General features: G+C 40.1%; 1 protein-coding gene across 5 annotated transcripts in view; it reads right to left on the bottom strand.

Moving 5' to 3' along the window:
- Window positions 1–17,072, bottom strand: part of BTBD10 (BTB domain containing 10) — a 30,278-nt gene extending 13,206 nt beyond the window's left edge. The window contains exons 1-2 of one of the 5 annotated variants that reach the window (XM_080593048.1): window positions 16,917–17,070; window positions 9,622–9,780 (exon numbers count right to left, since the gene is read on the bottom strand). In XM_080593048.1, coding sequence (XP_080449174.1) covers window positions 9,622–9,722 — 101 coding nt within the window. In that variant the 5' untranslated portion in view covers window positions 9,723–9,780; window positions 16,917–17,070. Of the gene's footprint in view, window positions 1–2,594; window positions 4,642–9,621; window positions 9,805–16,371; window positions 16,769–16,916 lie in introns of those variants that run through there. The other 4 variants (XM_080593049.1, XM_080593050.1, XM_080593051.1 and 1 more) reach the window with 4 other exon arrangements.
- Between the last annotated feature and the right edge of the window lie 1,894 nt (window positions 17,073–18,966).

Here is an 18,966-nt window from a genome sequence, read left to right as displayed (position 1 = left end):
CTGTGAGCTGGGCACGTTACCCACTAGCCAGCAGAACGCCACACAGAACGCAAGGCTTCTGAGATTCAAGCAGTCTGGCTCGAGACAGCACCGAATCATGAATCTCCACTCACCTTAATAACAGCCATTTTCAATGTCAGTCTTAAATCTCATCACTGTTGAATCACAGTACACAGGAAGAATTAAACATATTTCTTTGATCCACTGGAGATGTATGTGACAAAAATCTGAAGTTCTACTTGTAGGCAGATAAATACTACCACTGAAGTAAAACTTTGCTCTACAATAAACGAGGCAACTAAACTGAGTTTAAATCTGAGCAAAGAGAACATAAAGGAATGGGTGGGACCTAGCACAGCAGAACAGACACTGGCTTTAATCCATGATATTTGGACTTGGAGAACCCTGTCACTGCGCTATTGTATCAGGCTGAAAAAGGAGCTACATCTTTGACCAATACATTGGAAGGACAACCTATGACTTATATTTTACTATGAAGAGGCTTTAGAAGTTGCAAGCATTCGAAAAAAACAAAGACACTAAAGCTACCAAATATTTTTTTTTCTGATAGGACATTTTAGCAATATTATCTCCCCCCATCCCCCCAACAAAGCCACTGGGAACAGGAGGCAGTTTCCACAGGGAAATGCAAACTCTTTGCTTCACTCCAGCAATGCAAAACTTGTTCTGAGTTATTTAATTTCATTTGTTAAGTTAGACCAAAGCATTTGCTGTCTCTCCATAGTTTTAAAACATGGATTTCTGAAGCTGCTAATCAAGACATGCCTGTGCATTTTCTAGATGAAGTCCAAACCCTTCATTGAAAATTGGGCTTTCACTACAAACCTGTCACCAATGCTACAAGCAAGCCAAAGGGGTGTCCGCAAGGGAGCTGTGTTGTGTCAGTGCAGCTCCCCTTGGTGATGAGAGCACCACCAACAAAAGCAGAGCAGCCTTACTCACAAGACCAGGCAAACTGTTAGTTAAGTACTGTGGTTCATAGCTGCACTACACAGACTAGATACAACACCAGTGAACCACTGATAAAAGTGCCAGGAAGCCCCCGGTCTTATGCAGCACCTGGCTGTCACACTATTAATCTGTAATTTCAGCCTACAACAGTCAAGGGTGCTCCGCACAGCACATTACTTCAAGCCTCCAAGAAAGTCATTGTAGTCTCAGATCTCTCTCTCTCTAAAAAGAAATACTTGCAATTTGGATCTTTCAATTAATTTCCCAGCCAATGACTAACAGCTGCACACTGCACCGTGGAAGCTGCGGGCAAGAATGGAGGTACAAAAATTTTCTCCTGGATGCTTAATAATATATTGCATTTAACTTAAAACGTTAAGAAAAAAAGTAAATCCACAGCCTCATTTCCTCATTCACTAAGCTGGAAAAAAATCATTATGCAAACTACCTAGTCCACTGAAGTTTATAAAGGAAAGGTTAAGACTATCTTCCTTTGTCAATTGCCTTCCAACTGGAAAGAAACCAGCCCTATGAATATCTGTGCATTTAGACAACCTTCACAAATTCAATATATTGCTTTCCTGGCTCCAAAGGAGCCCTGGGACAGTAGCATTGCAACCATTCAAGAACCTTAGGTCAGTAAGTGAATTTATTTCCCTCCTCATTCACTGATAAAGGAAGCTCTACCTTTTTTTTAAAAAAAAAAGGGGGGCGGGGGGCATTTTCTTTAAAAGTAGCTATCTCACAAAGAAAACCAAATAAGCTGAACATTTTATTTAAGGAAACCTATTTAATATGAAGTAAAGGAGGAGAGTATACCATCAAAATGGTACATCTGTCATACTGGTATGCTTCTGGTATGCTTTCTATTTGTGCAGTAAGAGAAGAGCTTTTTTAAAAAAAACGTGAAAGCTCTTTAATTTATGATTTAATGATGCTTTGGAATCATCTGTGGATGGAGAGCTTCAGTTTGTCTTTATACGTAACAACCTATTGGTTTGAATATATTACTAATGATTAAAAGAAGTGATTAAACTGAATTAATTCTACTGCCAAAACAATAAGCATGTATTCCAATACAAAAAGTTTGCGTGCATCCCACTGAACACTACCAATAAACACACTTGTCTACAGAATTATGGTAGCAAACCAATATAAAAGCCATAAAAAGTAACCATAAAAAATAGCATAAAACTGTATAAAAGTGTAAAGGATGCAGCAATGGAATATTAACTAAGATTTTCAGCCTTTTGTTCCCTCCCTTTATCTTCTAGAACTTATATTAAGTAACTCTTCACATATAAACTTAGATCCGATCTTTTCCTAGGATGATTCACATAATCAACACTTGCAGAACATGGATATAGAGCTTTACATACACCAACTTCCAGCAATATTTCTGTAAGGTTTTAGACAAAAAAAAAAACAACAAAAACCTGTTCTGCTCCTATGACTATGACTTAAACAACAACAATGCTTATGCCCCTCTTCCTCCCACTGAAGTCTGTTCTTTGTCAGCAGATATGTAAATTGACCGGTACACACAAAGGACAGTGCTTTCCTTGTTACTTGTTCAGGTCCTGAATATTAACCACAAATTATTCCTGTTAACAGATACGCACCTTCCTCTTGTATCTATCAGGGAGGAAACACAAAAGCATGGAAATAATTTTGAAATCAGAGCACAAAGAAATTGTGTTCCTTCCAAGAAAGCAGCTTTGAAAGCCAGATCAGCATCCTTTGGCATTACTTGTTAAGTTCAGCATATTTGATATTTCCATCATCTCTTCAGCAGTTGATAACACCACCAGCGAGCCTTACTTTTTCCTCCATCTTCCTCTCAAGGACAAGAGATTGTAGCTAGGCAGTCCACTAGGTGTTGAAAGACGCGAGCCCCTCTAGGTATTAATCCACTTCAATTCCTCCCAGTCACTGACTCAGCCATGCATAGTGCAGTCCTGACGTCTGACCTCGCAGCCTCCTGTGAGCTGAATTCAGCCTTGCCATTCCCCTGCTCAAAGCAGCCATTGGGTGACGCGACTGACAGGCAGGGCGAGGAGCGCGCGAGAGGAGAGCTGCTCGGTGCCGTGCCAAGTACCATCTGCGAAGCTATTTCTAGTCCTGCCAGCTTGTTTGGCTTCAGCACACAAACACTACATCTGAAAAGGTTACTGCTAACTTTCTCTTGGCACACATCTCATTCGTGGTCGTGATCATTCAAGATACACAAATTTGTGAGTTTCAGGGACATGGAATTTGTTCCTGTGAAGTCTGCCTGGGTTAATACTTAAAATTAATTCACCTTGCACTGAGCTCATCAGCAGATAAAGCAATAGCCTCTGGAGGCTGCATTTTCTAGTTCTCTTTTTTTTAACTGCAAACATCTTTCCCAGCAAGTTTATGGTAAGAAAAATGACTGCACTTTGTGACAACCTAAATATTAGCATACAATTGTAGCAATCAGTGTGTTTGCTGATCTGAAACCAGCGCATCAACTCCTGATACAGCACATCTTCGCATCAATAGATCATCCAATGCCTGGCAACAGAACGAGCCCACTGAATGCAGAAAGCAGCAAAGCACATGAGAAAATTTTATCCTGACATGTATATTAAAGGTTTTTTCTTTGGGGAAGGGTAAGTAAACATTATGCTACAGCATTTTAGAATGAGTCTTGTTAAATGGCTGTAGGCTGATTTAAGGACTCACGATGCACTGGCGGAATAGCTTAAAAGCAAGTCTTCTTATTGTATTATATAAGTATTCTTAAATACAAATCTGGATGGGATTTGCAGTAGCAGAGAAACAAAAATATGGAAGTTGAAATCGCAAGGGGGATTTCAGCACAAGACTGCTGTTGGAAGGAGGCAGTCAGTATGAAAAACAAAGACTTGTGACTAGAAAGGCAGGACAGCATTGACACTCCCACCTGAAGAGTCAGTTCTTTAGATCCAGCAGGAAAAACTTCTGCTAGTGCAATTTCAGTTATCTGAGCCAGTGAATTTCCTCCTGCTTTTAGGGTTTCCTGAGGGTTCACACAACCACCCTCCAGAGACAGAATGGCCATCAGTCTTGTAAGTAATGTCTTTCTTTCAAAATAATTCACAGAAGATGTGGCTACAGGCAGCCATCCAGAAAGCATGCTAAGGAAGTCCTCTCACAGACATTTCCCCCCCTTGCAGACACACAGAAGCAGGGAGCAGCAGCCGTGCTTAACCCAGGGCTCAGTCTCCCACCAGCCAGCCCGTGGCAAAAACTCTCCGCTTCTACAGGGGAGTGCTCCAGGATCTTCCCTCAAGCTCAGCACAGCAGCTCTGCAAACACATTTCCTACTCAAAAATTCTTAAGTGTTCTTCAGCAGGCCCTCTCAACCATGAGCAATATATTTCTTCGTAATTCAGTTCCGTTTCAGGAAGGAAACAACAGACAGCCTCATGTGTGTTCAGTTGCCAAAGGGATTTTTCAACAGCAAGGAATTAACCTTTACGTAGATATACAACCACACCCCATGTCTTCTGTCAAACTACCCAAATACATGACCTCTATACTTGTTGTACTTGTTGCTTCTATTTATACAGCAATTCCTCCTCCATATTCAGAAAAGAACATTTGGTATTTTATATAGGAATATTTGATATTTTTAAATTTTTACTTAAGTTTAATAATATCAGAAGCATAATATTCCTCATTGGGGCTACAAAGCATATCCATCTATTAAAAATTAACTTCAGAAGTTTATATTCAAAAAGAATTGGGTCCAACCACTTACTGAACATGTACCGAGCCATTATAGTTTATACTCTCAGAGCAGAAAGGAGCAGACAGCAATATAGAAGAGAGCTGCCCCTAAAAATTCTGGGAATGTACATGAATGTAACAGTTTAACCTCTACAGTATTTTGTATCTTAATTACAAGTCAAGGTCTGAGGAGATTTGCATGACTTCAAAGTCCTCTACAAAAAATATCAGATAATATTTGGAGGTCATTTGTATGCTGGAGAGATTCAAAAGGAATCTGAAAGTTCTGTCTTGCACAGAAAACACTAAGGTTGTCACTTTTTGTTGTTGTTGATTTTCCAAAAATGTTTACAAGCTGCCTTTTCGGAAATGAAGAAATTCAAAAGGGAGGAAAAAACGCTGTTTTTTAAGGCACCTAAGACACTGGTCTTAAACATTATTAGACTGATAGGTTTTTGAAAACAATCAAGTGCCATCCATTTTTCTAGATTCCAAGAGCATCTCTTCCCAGTTTATCCCAGTTCTTCTGAGGCCTTTACATCCAGCAAGATGCCAGATGAAGGCCTTGACCTATCAATGCCAGGCTGCAATTAAAAGCAGGCATGTTTGCAGGTAACAAAGTAGATGATGCAAAGTAACTTTTTCGTAGGCTATGACTTAGGCCTGATTCATTCATGGGCTCAATTGTCTTAGTGTCATGCATTGTGTAGGCCTGCCCCATCCTATAAATTGCTCAATGGCAGAAACCCTATTTACAAGAATAGAAGAAATCCGTCCTGCAGCAGAAAACAGATTATACATTCTGATAACATTCCAGGGATGATAAAAGGAGCCTTCTGGGATGCTTCGTGTACTTACAAAATGCTGAGGCAAGTGGCATTTTCATTCAGAACCCATGAATACATCCTCCCCAGCATGCAAAAATAATATTAGCTGAAAAAATTCTCATTCAGCATCTGCACAATAGCTTGTCATATATGGAAAATTTTTCAAACCTCATGATTTTTAAAGATTCAGGAGTCATGAAAACAGAATCATGGCACAGCCACATTTTGTTCATTAATGTAATAGGACAGAGAGGACTTTAAATCTAATACTATCTAAACAGAGCAAACAAACATGGGACTGTCAAATGAGTCTAAGAGAGCAGCAGAGAGAAATCCAGAACAAACATTAAGAAAGAAGCAAGTTTCAGACACAGATTTTCCAGCCCAACTCTAGACAAAGCACTTAGTGTGAGAGAATTAAAATGAAAATCTTCCAACAACTAAAGCACTGTAGAAGCTACTAAGCAATGTGGCAAGCTAGCAACCAATGAAAAATTAATACTAAACACAGAGCAGCAATACTTATCACTGAAAACATAAATGACTATTTACTTGAAACTTAGCCACTGTTCAGTCAACATTTGATTCCCAAAAGTTTTATTCCATCTTATTGGGGTACTCGAATAAAAAGCATCTCAAAGGTTTTCATAATAGCTTGGACAAACAAGACTGTATTGTTATTAGTTACAGACAGTTTTAACACCATATAATTCCACCCTGTCGAGATCCTTCAATTTATTCTAGGGATCACTTGCATTATTATATTTTTGGTCCTTGTCTTCGGCTACACCACCCATCTCAGAACAAGGAAGAAAAAGGAGGAGAGAAAACAATGCTACAGCTTGCCAGAAGTTTCAAAAACTGGGGCTGATAACCTAGAACAAAACAGACGTGTTAACCTGTTTAATAAGAGCATCCCCCTGACAGCTTTGCCACAAGTCCTTTGCCTCAAGCAGATGGCACTGTGAAGGGAGCAGGGGTCAACAGCTCTCCTTGCCGCTGCATAAGCCCCACATGTGGGAGGATGGCTAACAGTCCCGGATGATGGTTTCTGTGAGTCCAGACAATTATTTAAGCTATTTTAAGAATGTTACGGCTGGTGGATTAAACACTCCAAAGCTTCAAGAAGTGACAAGCTAAGCATCTGAAGTATTACTCCCCTGTTGAGATTCATTAAAAAGTTCTTATTTCACCATTACATTTTTAAAACCTGAAGTACTTCTTCCTTACTATAATAAGGATTGTTTTTGAAAATGCAAGACAAATAAGACTGCAGTACTCAAACCTTTTAATGAAGCAGCTCTGTTCGAGTTCTACCTTTAAATTTATTTTCAAAAGCATTTTTCCCTTATGCTGCATTCTGCACGGACTTCTCTTGAGAAAAAGCGTCCATTAAGTCAGAAGTTATGGTAATATGTCTACATTCAGCCACTCAAAATCAAATCATTTAGTTTAGGCTTTTAAATAAAGTATACTATTTTCCAATAACTTGATTCGCTTAAGAAATCAAGTAGCTCAAAGGAAAAAGATATCGGAATATTTCTCCTTAATTTATTCCTTACTCCATAACGACCTCAAACTATGAGCTGGATTTTCATTCACAAAGCTTTCCAAAACGATTCTGTGTTATTTATAACAAAAGCGTTACTTTAAACACTCTGTCCCTACCATCCATACCAAAACTTCCGTAACATGTTGGCTGCTCAGCATTTTACTGGAAAGGTGTACTACGTTTTGCCAGAAGTGTGTTCAATTTAGCTGCAGTTGTTTCTGATGGGTAAACCCTGAATTCAGATTTTATGCAGTGATCAACAGCAGCCTTTCTGAAAGGCATAGGTAACGGCTTTCCTCTAGTTAACTCCTGTCTGCATCAAATAATCTCTTCAGAAAGCTGCACAACTTTTTTTTTTTTAAACATTTCCCCAGAATAGATAATCCACATCAGGCCACAGATGGCAAGATGCGTATTGTTTGTGTTCTGGATTTACCTAGCTTCAGCTTCCAGCTACTACATTTTATTACCAATTTGCTTCCTAAGACTCACCATTACATTACTGTTTCTGCAAGGATCTCCGTGGACTGCTCAAGTTGCCATCACTTAACCTTTGATTGTTTCCTGTCTCACAAGATACTTAATAACTCTTCTGTCTTCAGAATCCACTCTAATCAAAAGCTTCCCTGAACTGCTGATACCTGGCTCCCAGTAACTTCACCACACATCCAAGAGCTGCATTAGCCCTTTTGATTGTATGATGTTACTAGAGGCTTCTGTTCAACTAACTAGCCATTGAGACAGTGCTTCACAATGTCTAGACTGCCAATGACAGTTTATGCAATCTACAAAACTGACCAGCATTCTTTGATCCTAAATGTTTAACTCCGCATTTAGGAATATCAGAAATGCATGGTTCATTTGCTCCCATTTTATCAAACCAGTCAGATCGCACGCTGTTAACGAGCTCTTTTCATTATTTAATTCTTACTCCATCGTTTGCCATCTGCATCAGTATCAGCTCTAGGTTTTATTCCAGATCACCAGTCGGGGGGGTAGCATGGGATCTAGTCTCAGCAACTAATCATTCATTTCCAATTACAGCCTGGCACCTGACAGTGAACAGTCCTCCACTCAGGTACAATGCCCTACAATACCTATGCTGTTCATCTGGCGATGAACAACAACATTTTAGGTTGGATATTAGGAAGAACTTCTTTACTGAAAGGGTTGTTAGGCATTGGAATGGGCTGCTCAGGGAAGTGGTTGAGCCACTATCCCTGGAGGTCTTTAAGACACGTTTAGATGTTGAACTTAGTGATATGGTTTAGTGGAGGACTTGTTAGTGTTAGGTCAGAGGCTGGACTAGGTGATCTTGGAGGTCTCTTCTAACCTAGAAGATTCTGTGATTCTGGGCCCCATCTTGACCCTAAATAAAGAGCACAGATCAACTGCTTACCAGACACTGTAATCTTAACAAAAAGATCAGCTGTACAAAGCTATATTCCATAAACCTATAGTGACCAGCAGCAGGAGCCTCCCACTTCAGTTCTGCGGGAACCATTCCTTTATTCACTGTAGAAGTAATGTCACAAACAGGCCTATAATTACCTGGGTCTCCCTGTGAACCTTTTAATTACCAGCACATTCTTTTTTTCCTGCCCTCTTGGACATCTCTCAATTAACCAAGATTTAATGACAGGAAAATAACCAACAATATTAATTGCTTGCAAAATGCTTTGGGCAACACTGCAGTCCAGTTTACCTGAATATATACAATAAAAATGTGAATTAACTTGCTGTTACTGAATGTGCTCCTTCGCTCTTTTCTTATCATCTTAAATGTAGGAAAGCTTACATCACTAACAATTTTAGCTAGCTAACAGAGATGCTGTTATATTTAGTGTTTCTAAAAGGCCAAAGAACTCTGAAGATGCACACTTTTTTGGATGCTTATATATATTTCCAGCAACATGTTGCTTCACATACATTTGCTAGGTAACCAACTGCTTGGCTTAAATCATTTTTTTTGAACACTATATGCTGGAAAAACACTGATTAATTTCAAAATATCTTCTAGAAGCACTTAGAAAACATTCTCATGGTGGTGGAAGCAAGGTCAGACACACAGCTTTACAAAGAAAGTGCTATAAAGCATGATACTTGCATGCAAGCAACCATTACGTATCATCATGACCAAGTTGCAAGTATTTTAAACATGCTACTTAATAGAGAATACCAAATGGCTAAAAAACGATGAACAGGAAGCAACTCATTCATATTAAGCACCCCAGATATTTAGGTACTTAGCCACCCAAGTGGTGTCTTGATATACACAAAAGACATTTAGGAAAAAAAAAAAAAAAAGAGGAAAGAGACAAAGATCTCACTCACCATAAAGCAAATGTAAGCACAGATAGATTAGGGAAGCTGACAAATCAGCTAGGAAACATGTTTTAAAAGAATTAAGTAGCATTCCTTTTCAAAAGAACTATGAATTTATGACAGGACTTGCCACAACCAGATACAGTAGCCTTTAGAATAGGTTTTTATTGTAGTTTTGATATGCAATAGATTGTACATAGCACCTACCTTGAATGTTTACAAAGTTTACGAGGTCTATTATGCAATTTCCGATCCCAATTCTCTGGATCACTGGAGTTACTGTCATAAGGATGAGGCCGTCCTGCCATTCCACTGTAAGCTTCCTCACACTACTGCTCTCAAAAGCACACATGCAGCACTCACAACCTACATTAAGAGAGCAGTGTTTACCTTTGAATAATGCCATACAGGAAAAAAAAAAGACAGATGCATAGTTTAGTGTTGTTAGTTTTCATTGTTTAAAATAAAGATTACAGAACATAGGGTATTCTGAAGCACGACTTCGAAAACACACAACAATAATCTTCTACACATTTTGCTGATACCTGCACTAAAAAGATTACTTTGTTATAAGTACCAGTTCTATAAGTGTTGGCAGATAACTTCAGTTTTTGCCACAATTCCACTGTGTCCAAATAGAAAAGTCACTAGTTATAAAACACAAGGCAAACATCACTTTCTTTCAAACGTATCAACACAATTCAAAGAAAGATCCCAATGTAAAAAGATTAGTTTTACAATTTGAGTGGCTGTCCAAAAGGAAAACAGAATTAAGATTAACATTTTTATCTGAGTCCTTACTCCAAAAGGGAACAAACAATACTTAGAAACACTCAATCCAGTCCAGTTTCACTGAATTTTGCAGAAAAGACCAAAATTTCATAGAAAAGTACAAATCATCATAACCCTACCCCTGCTTTGACTGAGGTACAATATTATGTTGAATGCCCACTAAAAATTCACTCTCAGCTAAAAATAACTTTGTTACTGTCATTCAAAACAATCCAAAACAACTAGTGTTAAAGTCAGGCCTAGAAACAACCCTTTTGTCAAGACAGTTTTATAGATCAAAATGACCTGGTTACAAAAGCAATGAAGCAGCCACAAGTGACCGGCTGATGGTTCTACAGCACCTACACTCAATGAACTTTGAGGTCTTTTCCAACATACATGACAGTATGATCTGGAAAAACCCAGTAACAGATAGATAAGCCTACCACGTTTCTCTTAAATCTTAGGCTAAATATTTTAGAAACATCACATTCTCCCACTCTCATAATTAGTATATTTCCATTACATTCTATGCAACTTATCCTTTTTGGAAGCGAGTCCCAAAGGAACTGAGACTTCTCCTTTAAAACACTGTAGCTTCTCAAATAAAGACCTTCTTGTCATGTAAAAGAGAAAAGCTCCCAGCTATATTTAGACCCAAAATTTTTATTACAGGGGAATAATAGAGAACTAGCTCCTTAGAAATGTTAGTTGCATACCAGTTTTTCTTTCATGTTCAGTTTTAACAAAGAAAATAGATTTCATACTATTTCCCAGAATGAAATATTTTTTGCAGCTAAAATGAGTAAACAGATTTTACTCATCCTTATGTTTTACTCAATCCCTTATGTTCTTGTATGACCAAAATTTAGATACTTGCTTAACCTTTTGTCTTCAGCACCATTCACACGTGAACTGCTGAGCAGCTGCTTAGTCACAACGTTAAAGCTGCAGCCTTTTATAATCTCCACCAAATAGTTGTTTCTTTTCCTGCTACAGTTTCTATAATTCCATACACTTTGGTTGGAAGACTAATAAGGTCATGTGTTCACATAAAGTCAGGGAAAGAAAAAAAAACCACATTCATTAAAGGTTTAATTTCATCAAAAATTACACCAAATGCTCAACTTTATCATGCAAAAAGCCCTAACAAGCATTTCGGTGTTTATTATACCTGGAAATTCAGGTTACCAAAGCACAGTCACTGCATGATGATAGTACATAAACTCAGAAGGTTATAGGACTTAGGCACTTGTATCAAGTGTGCTTAGATACTTAACAAAGAAACTAAAACCTAGTTCAGAATGGAAAAAGCCTTGTTAAGGAGACAAGGGGAAGGAAGCCTGGTTTACAAATCCAGAAGTGAGTTCCTTCAGCAGCTGTCACTCAGGACACAGGTGCTGTATGATGTACCATTTTCATGCACAAGCAATACAAAAATAAAGACAACTTTTATCCTGGACTGAAACAAATTGTGTTCATTAGACTGAGTCACTCAAGCAAGATACACGGTGAGTTTTACTACTCATGGCAACAAGAGTTTACACAGAGAAGCACAGAGCACTCTCCACCTGGGATGACACAATTACTCCTTGTCAATTACTCCCACCTGGCAGGTCACCATCTCCCAGCTGTTGACTAAGGCAGGTACCTGGGGAGACTCCCTTCTTGCTGAAGCACCGCAGTGACAGGCTTGTGCAGCACCATACACACAACCTCACTTTCCAAGCTTCTGTTTGTTTCCACAAATTCCCTCTTCCCATCTGGAGCCTTACAAACACCTCACCCTCTCACATGGACCCAAACCAGTGCCTTATCAGGCTTAGTTTGTCAGCTAGCAGCTAGATCTTATTTATTTCATTAAAATAAGGACATCAGACATGGAAAAGCAGCGGTTATTACAAAAACTGCAGCTGAAAGGGTGCTTTAAGGTCACTTTAAGTTTTGTCATGCTTTCTGCCTTCTTCACCTTGTTCATTTAATGAAAATGACAGGCTCGACATGAGGGTATAGTTCCACATGCACTCAAAACTTTTAAGTAGGATTACTTCCTCAAACTGCTTTGCTGTGCAGTGCCAGGTTTAAGCCATTACAAACAATAAGTGACAAAAGGACAGAAAGGAGCAAACAGGATTGCCCCCTATTCCCTTTTCCCAGCTCAAAGCATGTGGAAAGCCACAGGAGAGTTTCAGCGATGTAGACTGCTGGAGTACTAGACCCGCATGCAGCTGACACCTGGAGCACAATTCTGAGACCAAGATCAACAACCTGAAATGTCCAAAGCCACATCTTGTGAAACTTCTAATATAAATTCCCAAGCATACCATGCTAAGGACTTAGAAACAAGAAAGTCTCCCCTGCGTTCTCCACTCAGGGAGACCTTAACAAGCAACACTCCTCTAAGAAACAACTTGCTATAACACAGCCAATTCTTCTCGATTGTTGTTGAGAGTGCTTTTGAGCCGATTGTAAATAAATGTATTTTTTAGTTTTATTTCAAGTTTTAACAAACCCATAAAACCATAAATAACAGAAAAACATCATAAAATTATTCTTATTGAAGATGGTTACTTTACAGAAGGCAGCATTTGCTAATTGTAAGCGTCTAACTAGTCCAGCTGATTCATTTTAAACGCTTTTGCAAATCCACTTTTTCCTGCAAAAGAAATAAATGCTTCAACTGTGGTTCAAATGATGACAGTTTCTTTGTGGATTTTTTTTTTTTTTTGCATAGATTGACATTGTGGGCAATACAGGTAATTTATACAAAAGCAAATGTTCTTTGCAGAACATTCTGACCTTGGTTGTAAAACAAAACATAAGTGCAGGAGAACATGGTTCCAAATACCACCCAGTGCCTCCCATGAAATCAAAAAAATACCTGAAAAATGTTGGTAAAGGTACTGGGAACACATTAAAGAAAAAAAATCGGATCCAAAGATCTTGTGTAGAACACACAATACTGGTATATTGGCTAACCTGATTGCCATTTAATTAGCTAATAAGCAATTCTCTAGATGCAAATGAGGATTTCTGACCCCTCTGAAGACAGCTAATGTACTGAAAATTAGCACAAGGAGAAACTCTGTAAAATAGTACTGCTACAAATCAGGAAGCAGGCAGATTTTTAAACCTTTCAACATAGCTAGAACACTACAGATTTGCTAACATCAACTTGAAACTGAAATCATTACTAATTTATGATTTTTTTGGCTATGGAGACACAGTAAAATTGTAAAGACAGACACGCAGTGGGTTCAGGAAGCTAGCAATCCACGTGGTAGAGCCAATGTGTGCACTCCAAAAACCAGTAATTAACGTGTTTACACCACTACTTCAGGAGCTCATAAAAGAACATATCATACGCTAACTTGTGATAGCAGTAGAACAGATTGTGTTCAATAATATTTCAAGCATATTCAGTTCTGTGCTATGACAAAAGGTAATACACAAGAGCACACAGCAGTTTGAGCAACATTTAGAAAACATCAGATGGTGGACAGAAGAACACATACTTCTGTGAGATGCAGGACTTGCATTCTTCAAGGTACTGCAGGTGGAAAAAAATCTTGAGTAATCTTTCAGGAAAGGAGTAAAGCTAACCTCAAACAATTTTCAATACTTTTCTAGCCAGACACATTATATTTATTGGGCATAAATGTAAGGCTGCATAGCTCTGGAGCCTTGCTAAATAAGATTAAAATAGCCCAAGTTTTGAGGCAGAAGCCCAGGAAGTCATTCCAGCACCAGGTGGAACAAGGAACTGATTGCTCCAGTTGTCAGTACAGAATACAACATGAAGAAAAACTAGCACATAACACCTCAGCAGTCTTACGGCTACTCAGATTTAAGCAGGTCAGAAAGGTTTCCTAAAGTAGGGCAGGTTTCAGCAGCTCATCTGCTCTAACCAGCTTCATCAGTGAAATGCCCTGTAAAGCTGAACCAGGTTAATCAGAGGGATCCAGTAGACAAGTCACCAGCTTGGACAAAAGCTGGCATTAGTTGTGACAGGCAATCTTTAAACAACCAGTTACTTAGACTGTACAGGGTGACCATCTGCTGCTCACTGCCTCTAGTCAAAGCATGAAAGCATAAACAACAAAAAACTAACTTACAAATAAGATTTACTGGGAATGCAAGAACAGCGTGATATTACATCCTAATTAAGGAATACAGTTCAAAGTACACATGATAATAATGCAAACACCATATATCATGGAAACCCATACCTGCCAAGTGAGTTTCTTGCAAGCTAGCACAGACCGCAGCCACAACTTAGCCACATACCGCAGCTTTATGAGTCCTCACCATTGAAATGTTATCAAACTTACACTGACAAAAGCATAGCTAAGAAACATCCTATGCAATGCAGTACTAACACTGAAGCTAGTAGGTAAAGATTGAAGCTTCTTTTAATGAGTAAGAAAAACAAACAAAAAAAATCAATAGAAACAGTCATGTGAAGCGGATATTCCCCCATTTTTATAGCACCATGAGTAAGAGATACCCAGAGACTATATTGCAGGCTTTAACTTTATAATTCCTGTAGGGAATATGACCATAAAACAGCTATCTGATACTGAAAACCTAAAAAGCAGAAGGCAGGTGATTTTTCCCCCTTCTGTATTAGGGTTCAATGAGTAAAATCAGCCTAGGTTTACCTGTTAAAAAAATAAATAAATGAAAAAAATAATAAAAAAAATGCTCAAAGGATTGAGCAACTTCTAGACAAAATCAGAATCCTCATTGCAGAACTCAACTTTGTGCTGCTACTATTGCTGCCATCACACATGGCTCAGCAACATAAAACAAAGAAAAGACACAGGGCTTCGTAGCACGCCTCAGCAGCGAGGAGATGAATACCATAAAACAGAGGATCAGGCAGATTTCTTTGTCTAGAAAGTAACAAGCAAGGTCTACGGCACCAATCGCACCAGCAGTAACAAATCTCAGCAAGCAAGGAAGTCCCAAATATTTTTCACAATTTGCATGAATTCTAAACTAGCATTTGATTGTATACGTATTTTTAAAAGCTACATACATTTATTGACAAGGAACAGTACCATGCCAAGACTTAAGCAACACTGTTGAGGAAAGCAGTGCTGAAAAATATTAGCTCATAATGAGATTTTAATTTTTGTATATACATACAGGAGGAGATAACCCCAGCCTCAAACACACAATCTAAAAAAGCATACAAATTAGAACAAAGTGACAGGAAAAACCAACAGTGATGACATTTGTGACTAATAAAATAAGCAGTATCAGCCACACATCAACCATTTCACCATTTTCAAGTGCCACTGTGACTAAAAAAGGAAAACCGGACTTCAAGAATGAATCCATTGAGTGATATGAGAGCTGCTTTGAACTGTTGTCTTTCTTAACCCCCAGTCTTCCTGACACTAAGAAACTGGATAAAAGCACAAATGTTATGTGCTGAAAAATTTCTCTGAAGAACAGTCTGAAACAGCATCATGAGTAGATGTCAATGATGACCACAGACAGGACACCATTCACTATAATGAGTTTTTAGAGACAGAAATGGGACAAACCTAGATGTAATATTAAAAGTCCCTAGGAAGAGAAGTTGTCTACCTTAACAGAGGGAAAAAAAAAATCTGTGATGTTTTGCATGAAAGAGACCTAGTCAGAGACAAATCCACAATGACAGATTGGCAAAACAAATGCGGTGGAACAGTTTTCCTTAACTACAGAGAAATGGTCAAAAATCAGCCCGTTCCTTTTGACTGCATTCAAGGTGTATGAGTTCAAATTAACCCCTGCAAGATGATGCAGAGATTTTTAGATCAGATAAAAGAAAACAAGTGCGAAGCATTCGGTCAAGAACTGTGAACAGTGTGAAGCTGACGATTTGAGCTGTATTTCTGGACCATCTAGTTTAATAGCAAATGGAAGAGAGAAAAAGAGGGTCTTCCAGAAAAAGGATTATTGAAAGTGAAGCAACAGATAAGTACTCCTTAAATAAATTACCAAAGATGATTCACAAAGACAGAAGCAAACAAAAATAAGACAAACAAAAGATGACAGTCCAAAGGCTACTGAAAAGCCAGGTTTTGAGCAAGTAGTTGAAGTTGTAGAAGCCAGCCAACAGTGACGAACAAAAAGATACAATAGGCATCCTCTACTTCGGGCAGAGGAGCTGGGCAACTGACAGAAACAAACCTGGGGAACGTCTGAGACGGAGCTGTGTCCCAGTTCTGAAAGGAAAGAGTTCTGGAGCGACTCGCGGGGTGAGATGGGAGATACAAACGACAGGACGCAGAAGCAGAAAAAAGACGTAACGCTGGGCAGCTAGCACACAGTTATACTGTGACAGCTTCACCACTGAAGGATTAAATATTTTCCTGCGAATAAGATCTGGTTATTTGGGGAAAACAAATGAAAATTATAAAAGATAATTAGTTCTGGCAGTCCTGGGGCAGGTACGGCTCTGCTGGGGTAGCAGGGCAGGACAGCGTGCTGGGCGGCTCTGCCTCTGTGCTGAACCTCGCGCCGCCGGTGCCGAAACCCTCCCGGCGCTACCGCGACGTCCCTCGGAAGGCGCCGTGCGGTTCCCCGGGCGCAGGTCCGGATACGCCCCCGGCCCCGGCCCCGGCCCCGGCCCCGGCCCCGGCCCCGGCCCCGGCCCCGGCCCCGGCCCCGGCCCCGGCTGCCCCGAGCGCCGCTCCGCCACCGCCCGCCCGGCCTGCCCGCCCGCCGCCACTCACCCCCACGGCGCCGCGGCCGAGCCCCAGCCCGAGCCCCTGGCTCCCGCCGCTGCGCCCAGGCCCGGCGATCACCACCTCTCACGACAGCCGCGGCGGCGCGCAAGGGGAGGAGACGGTGGCGCTGAGATCTCGCGAGACTTTGCGGGCGGGCGGCGACGCCGTTGCTAGGGGAGGGCCTCCCTCAGAGGCCGAGCTGGGGAGCGAGCGCCGCCCGCCGTTTGTGAAGAGCCGCTCCCGGTTAAACCTTAAGGACGTGTTTCGGCTTGGTATGGACCTCTAGGTTCCACGGGCTGCGTCATCTGCAGTCCCGTTAGGAATATAATCGGTGACTGTGTCTCATTCCGTGATTCCTCTGCGGAACTGCCATGTCCCACGTTACGGCATCTTCAGTGTGCTCAAGTGCCTCAGCTGTTGAGGTGACACTGAGCCCTGAGCACTGCTCACGCAGGGAGAAAATCTGGTACCACGGTCTAGCCATGTACATGTCTGAAAGCAACAGCTGTCTCTTTTCTAGGATATCCTTTATATCACCACTATTAAGCACACACAGCTTTATTATCAGGTGAAGGGCTGCAGAACTCCAGGTAATAAGTGTGCTCAAGCAAATTGCAACTAGTGGAGGGTCTGGAAGGAAGAAGAGCAAATCCATGCCCCAAGTTTTGAATGTCTGTCTGTTCCCCTTTGTGCATGGTGGGAAGCCAGTTTGGTTGCACAGTGGTTATTTTGGGACAGCCCCATTGTGCTTGGGGGCGTTTCAGAGTCTCATAAAATGATGTTCTAAGCCTCTGTTGGGCCAGACCTCCCAGGGAAATCATGCAGGTAAGAGGGAATTTCAATCTATATCCTGCTGATGAGTCTATTCACCTTGAGCAGGGTTCTGACTTAAGAAATCAATGCAGAAAATGCTGGAAACAGTAATATTATGGATTGCACATCTATTTAAGTGCTTAAATTGCACAAGCTGCCTTTTGGGCAGTGGCATTGAAAGCTTAAGCCATTTTTAGTTGATTGTTATGAAAATTGAGAGAGGAAGGTAGAGCTTAAGAGGAAAGGTAAAAGAGGAGGAGAGATGTCTGAATGTGAAGAAATACATGTGACAAAGATTTCTTTGGACTCAGTCATGTACATCGTAGCTATTGTGCAGTGAGTCATTACCAGAGTGACACTAGCCAAAGTAATATTCGTGATTCAGGTGGGTGGGAGTGTTGCAGAAATGTGCCTGACAATCTGAGTTTGGGCATTGTCAGACTTAAAGATGTATTGCTGTTGTTTATTTTTCGACGTTATCAAACCAGTGGAAGATGTTGACAAAATTTGCTATCAGATTCCAAAGACTGGAACTCGATAGGCAATGCCCTTTGACCCAGGATTTGTGTCTTTACTATACCAAAATGCCCCATAAAAGACAGAAGCTTTGCTGCAAATGTGAATCCCTTAAATGAATTCTGTTTTCCATTCTTTACAATAGCCACACAGAGGCGAACCATGCAGTTGTAGAAATCCACGGGTAGAAAACAATGACAGCCAATGCAGGCTGCACAAAAGCATTTCAATGTGCTAGCTAGGTGAGGAGTCAGATGTTACACACTATTTAACGGTAAGCTGAGCAATACAAAACAGCAATATTTACAGCAGCCAAAGTTAGAAGCAGCTAGGAAAACCAAATCACCAGCAGCAGGGTTTGCCTACAGATCTTGACCATTTGTCTAGATTTTAATTGGAGTTCTCATGATTTTAACTTTGTTAATATTTCATGCCATTTTTTTTTATGTACCACTGTTTTATTTCCCCTGAGAATGGATATTGATATTAGTGCTTGATATTTCAGTGATGAATCATGAGTGAGAAACACGATTATATTTCTTTTTACTGATAATTTTATCTAAAAGAGGTGTGTACAGTAGATGACCATCTGCACAGATGTTTGAGGTGTTTGAGGGCACAGCTCTTAGCAAAAAGCCTTTGTCAAACCAGAAAACAAGGTTTTCTGCCTTGGATGCATAGAAACTGCATTCTTCAAGGAACGGAAGAGGCCTTATAGAGACACTGT

Source organism: Anser brachyrhynchus, assembly GCF_964034855.1.
Source record: "Anser brachyrhynchus genome assembly, chromosome: 5".
Lineage (NCBI taxonomy): Eukaryota > Metazoa > Chordata > Aves > Anseriformes > Anatidae > Anser > Anser brachyrhynchus.
Note: the sequence above shows the minus strand (reverse complement) of the source record. Positions and strands in the feature narration are given on the sequence as shown.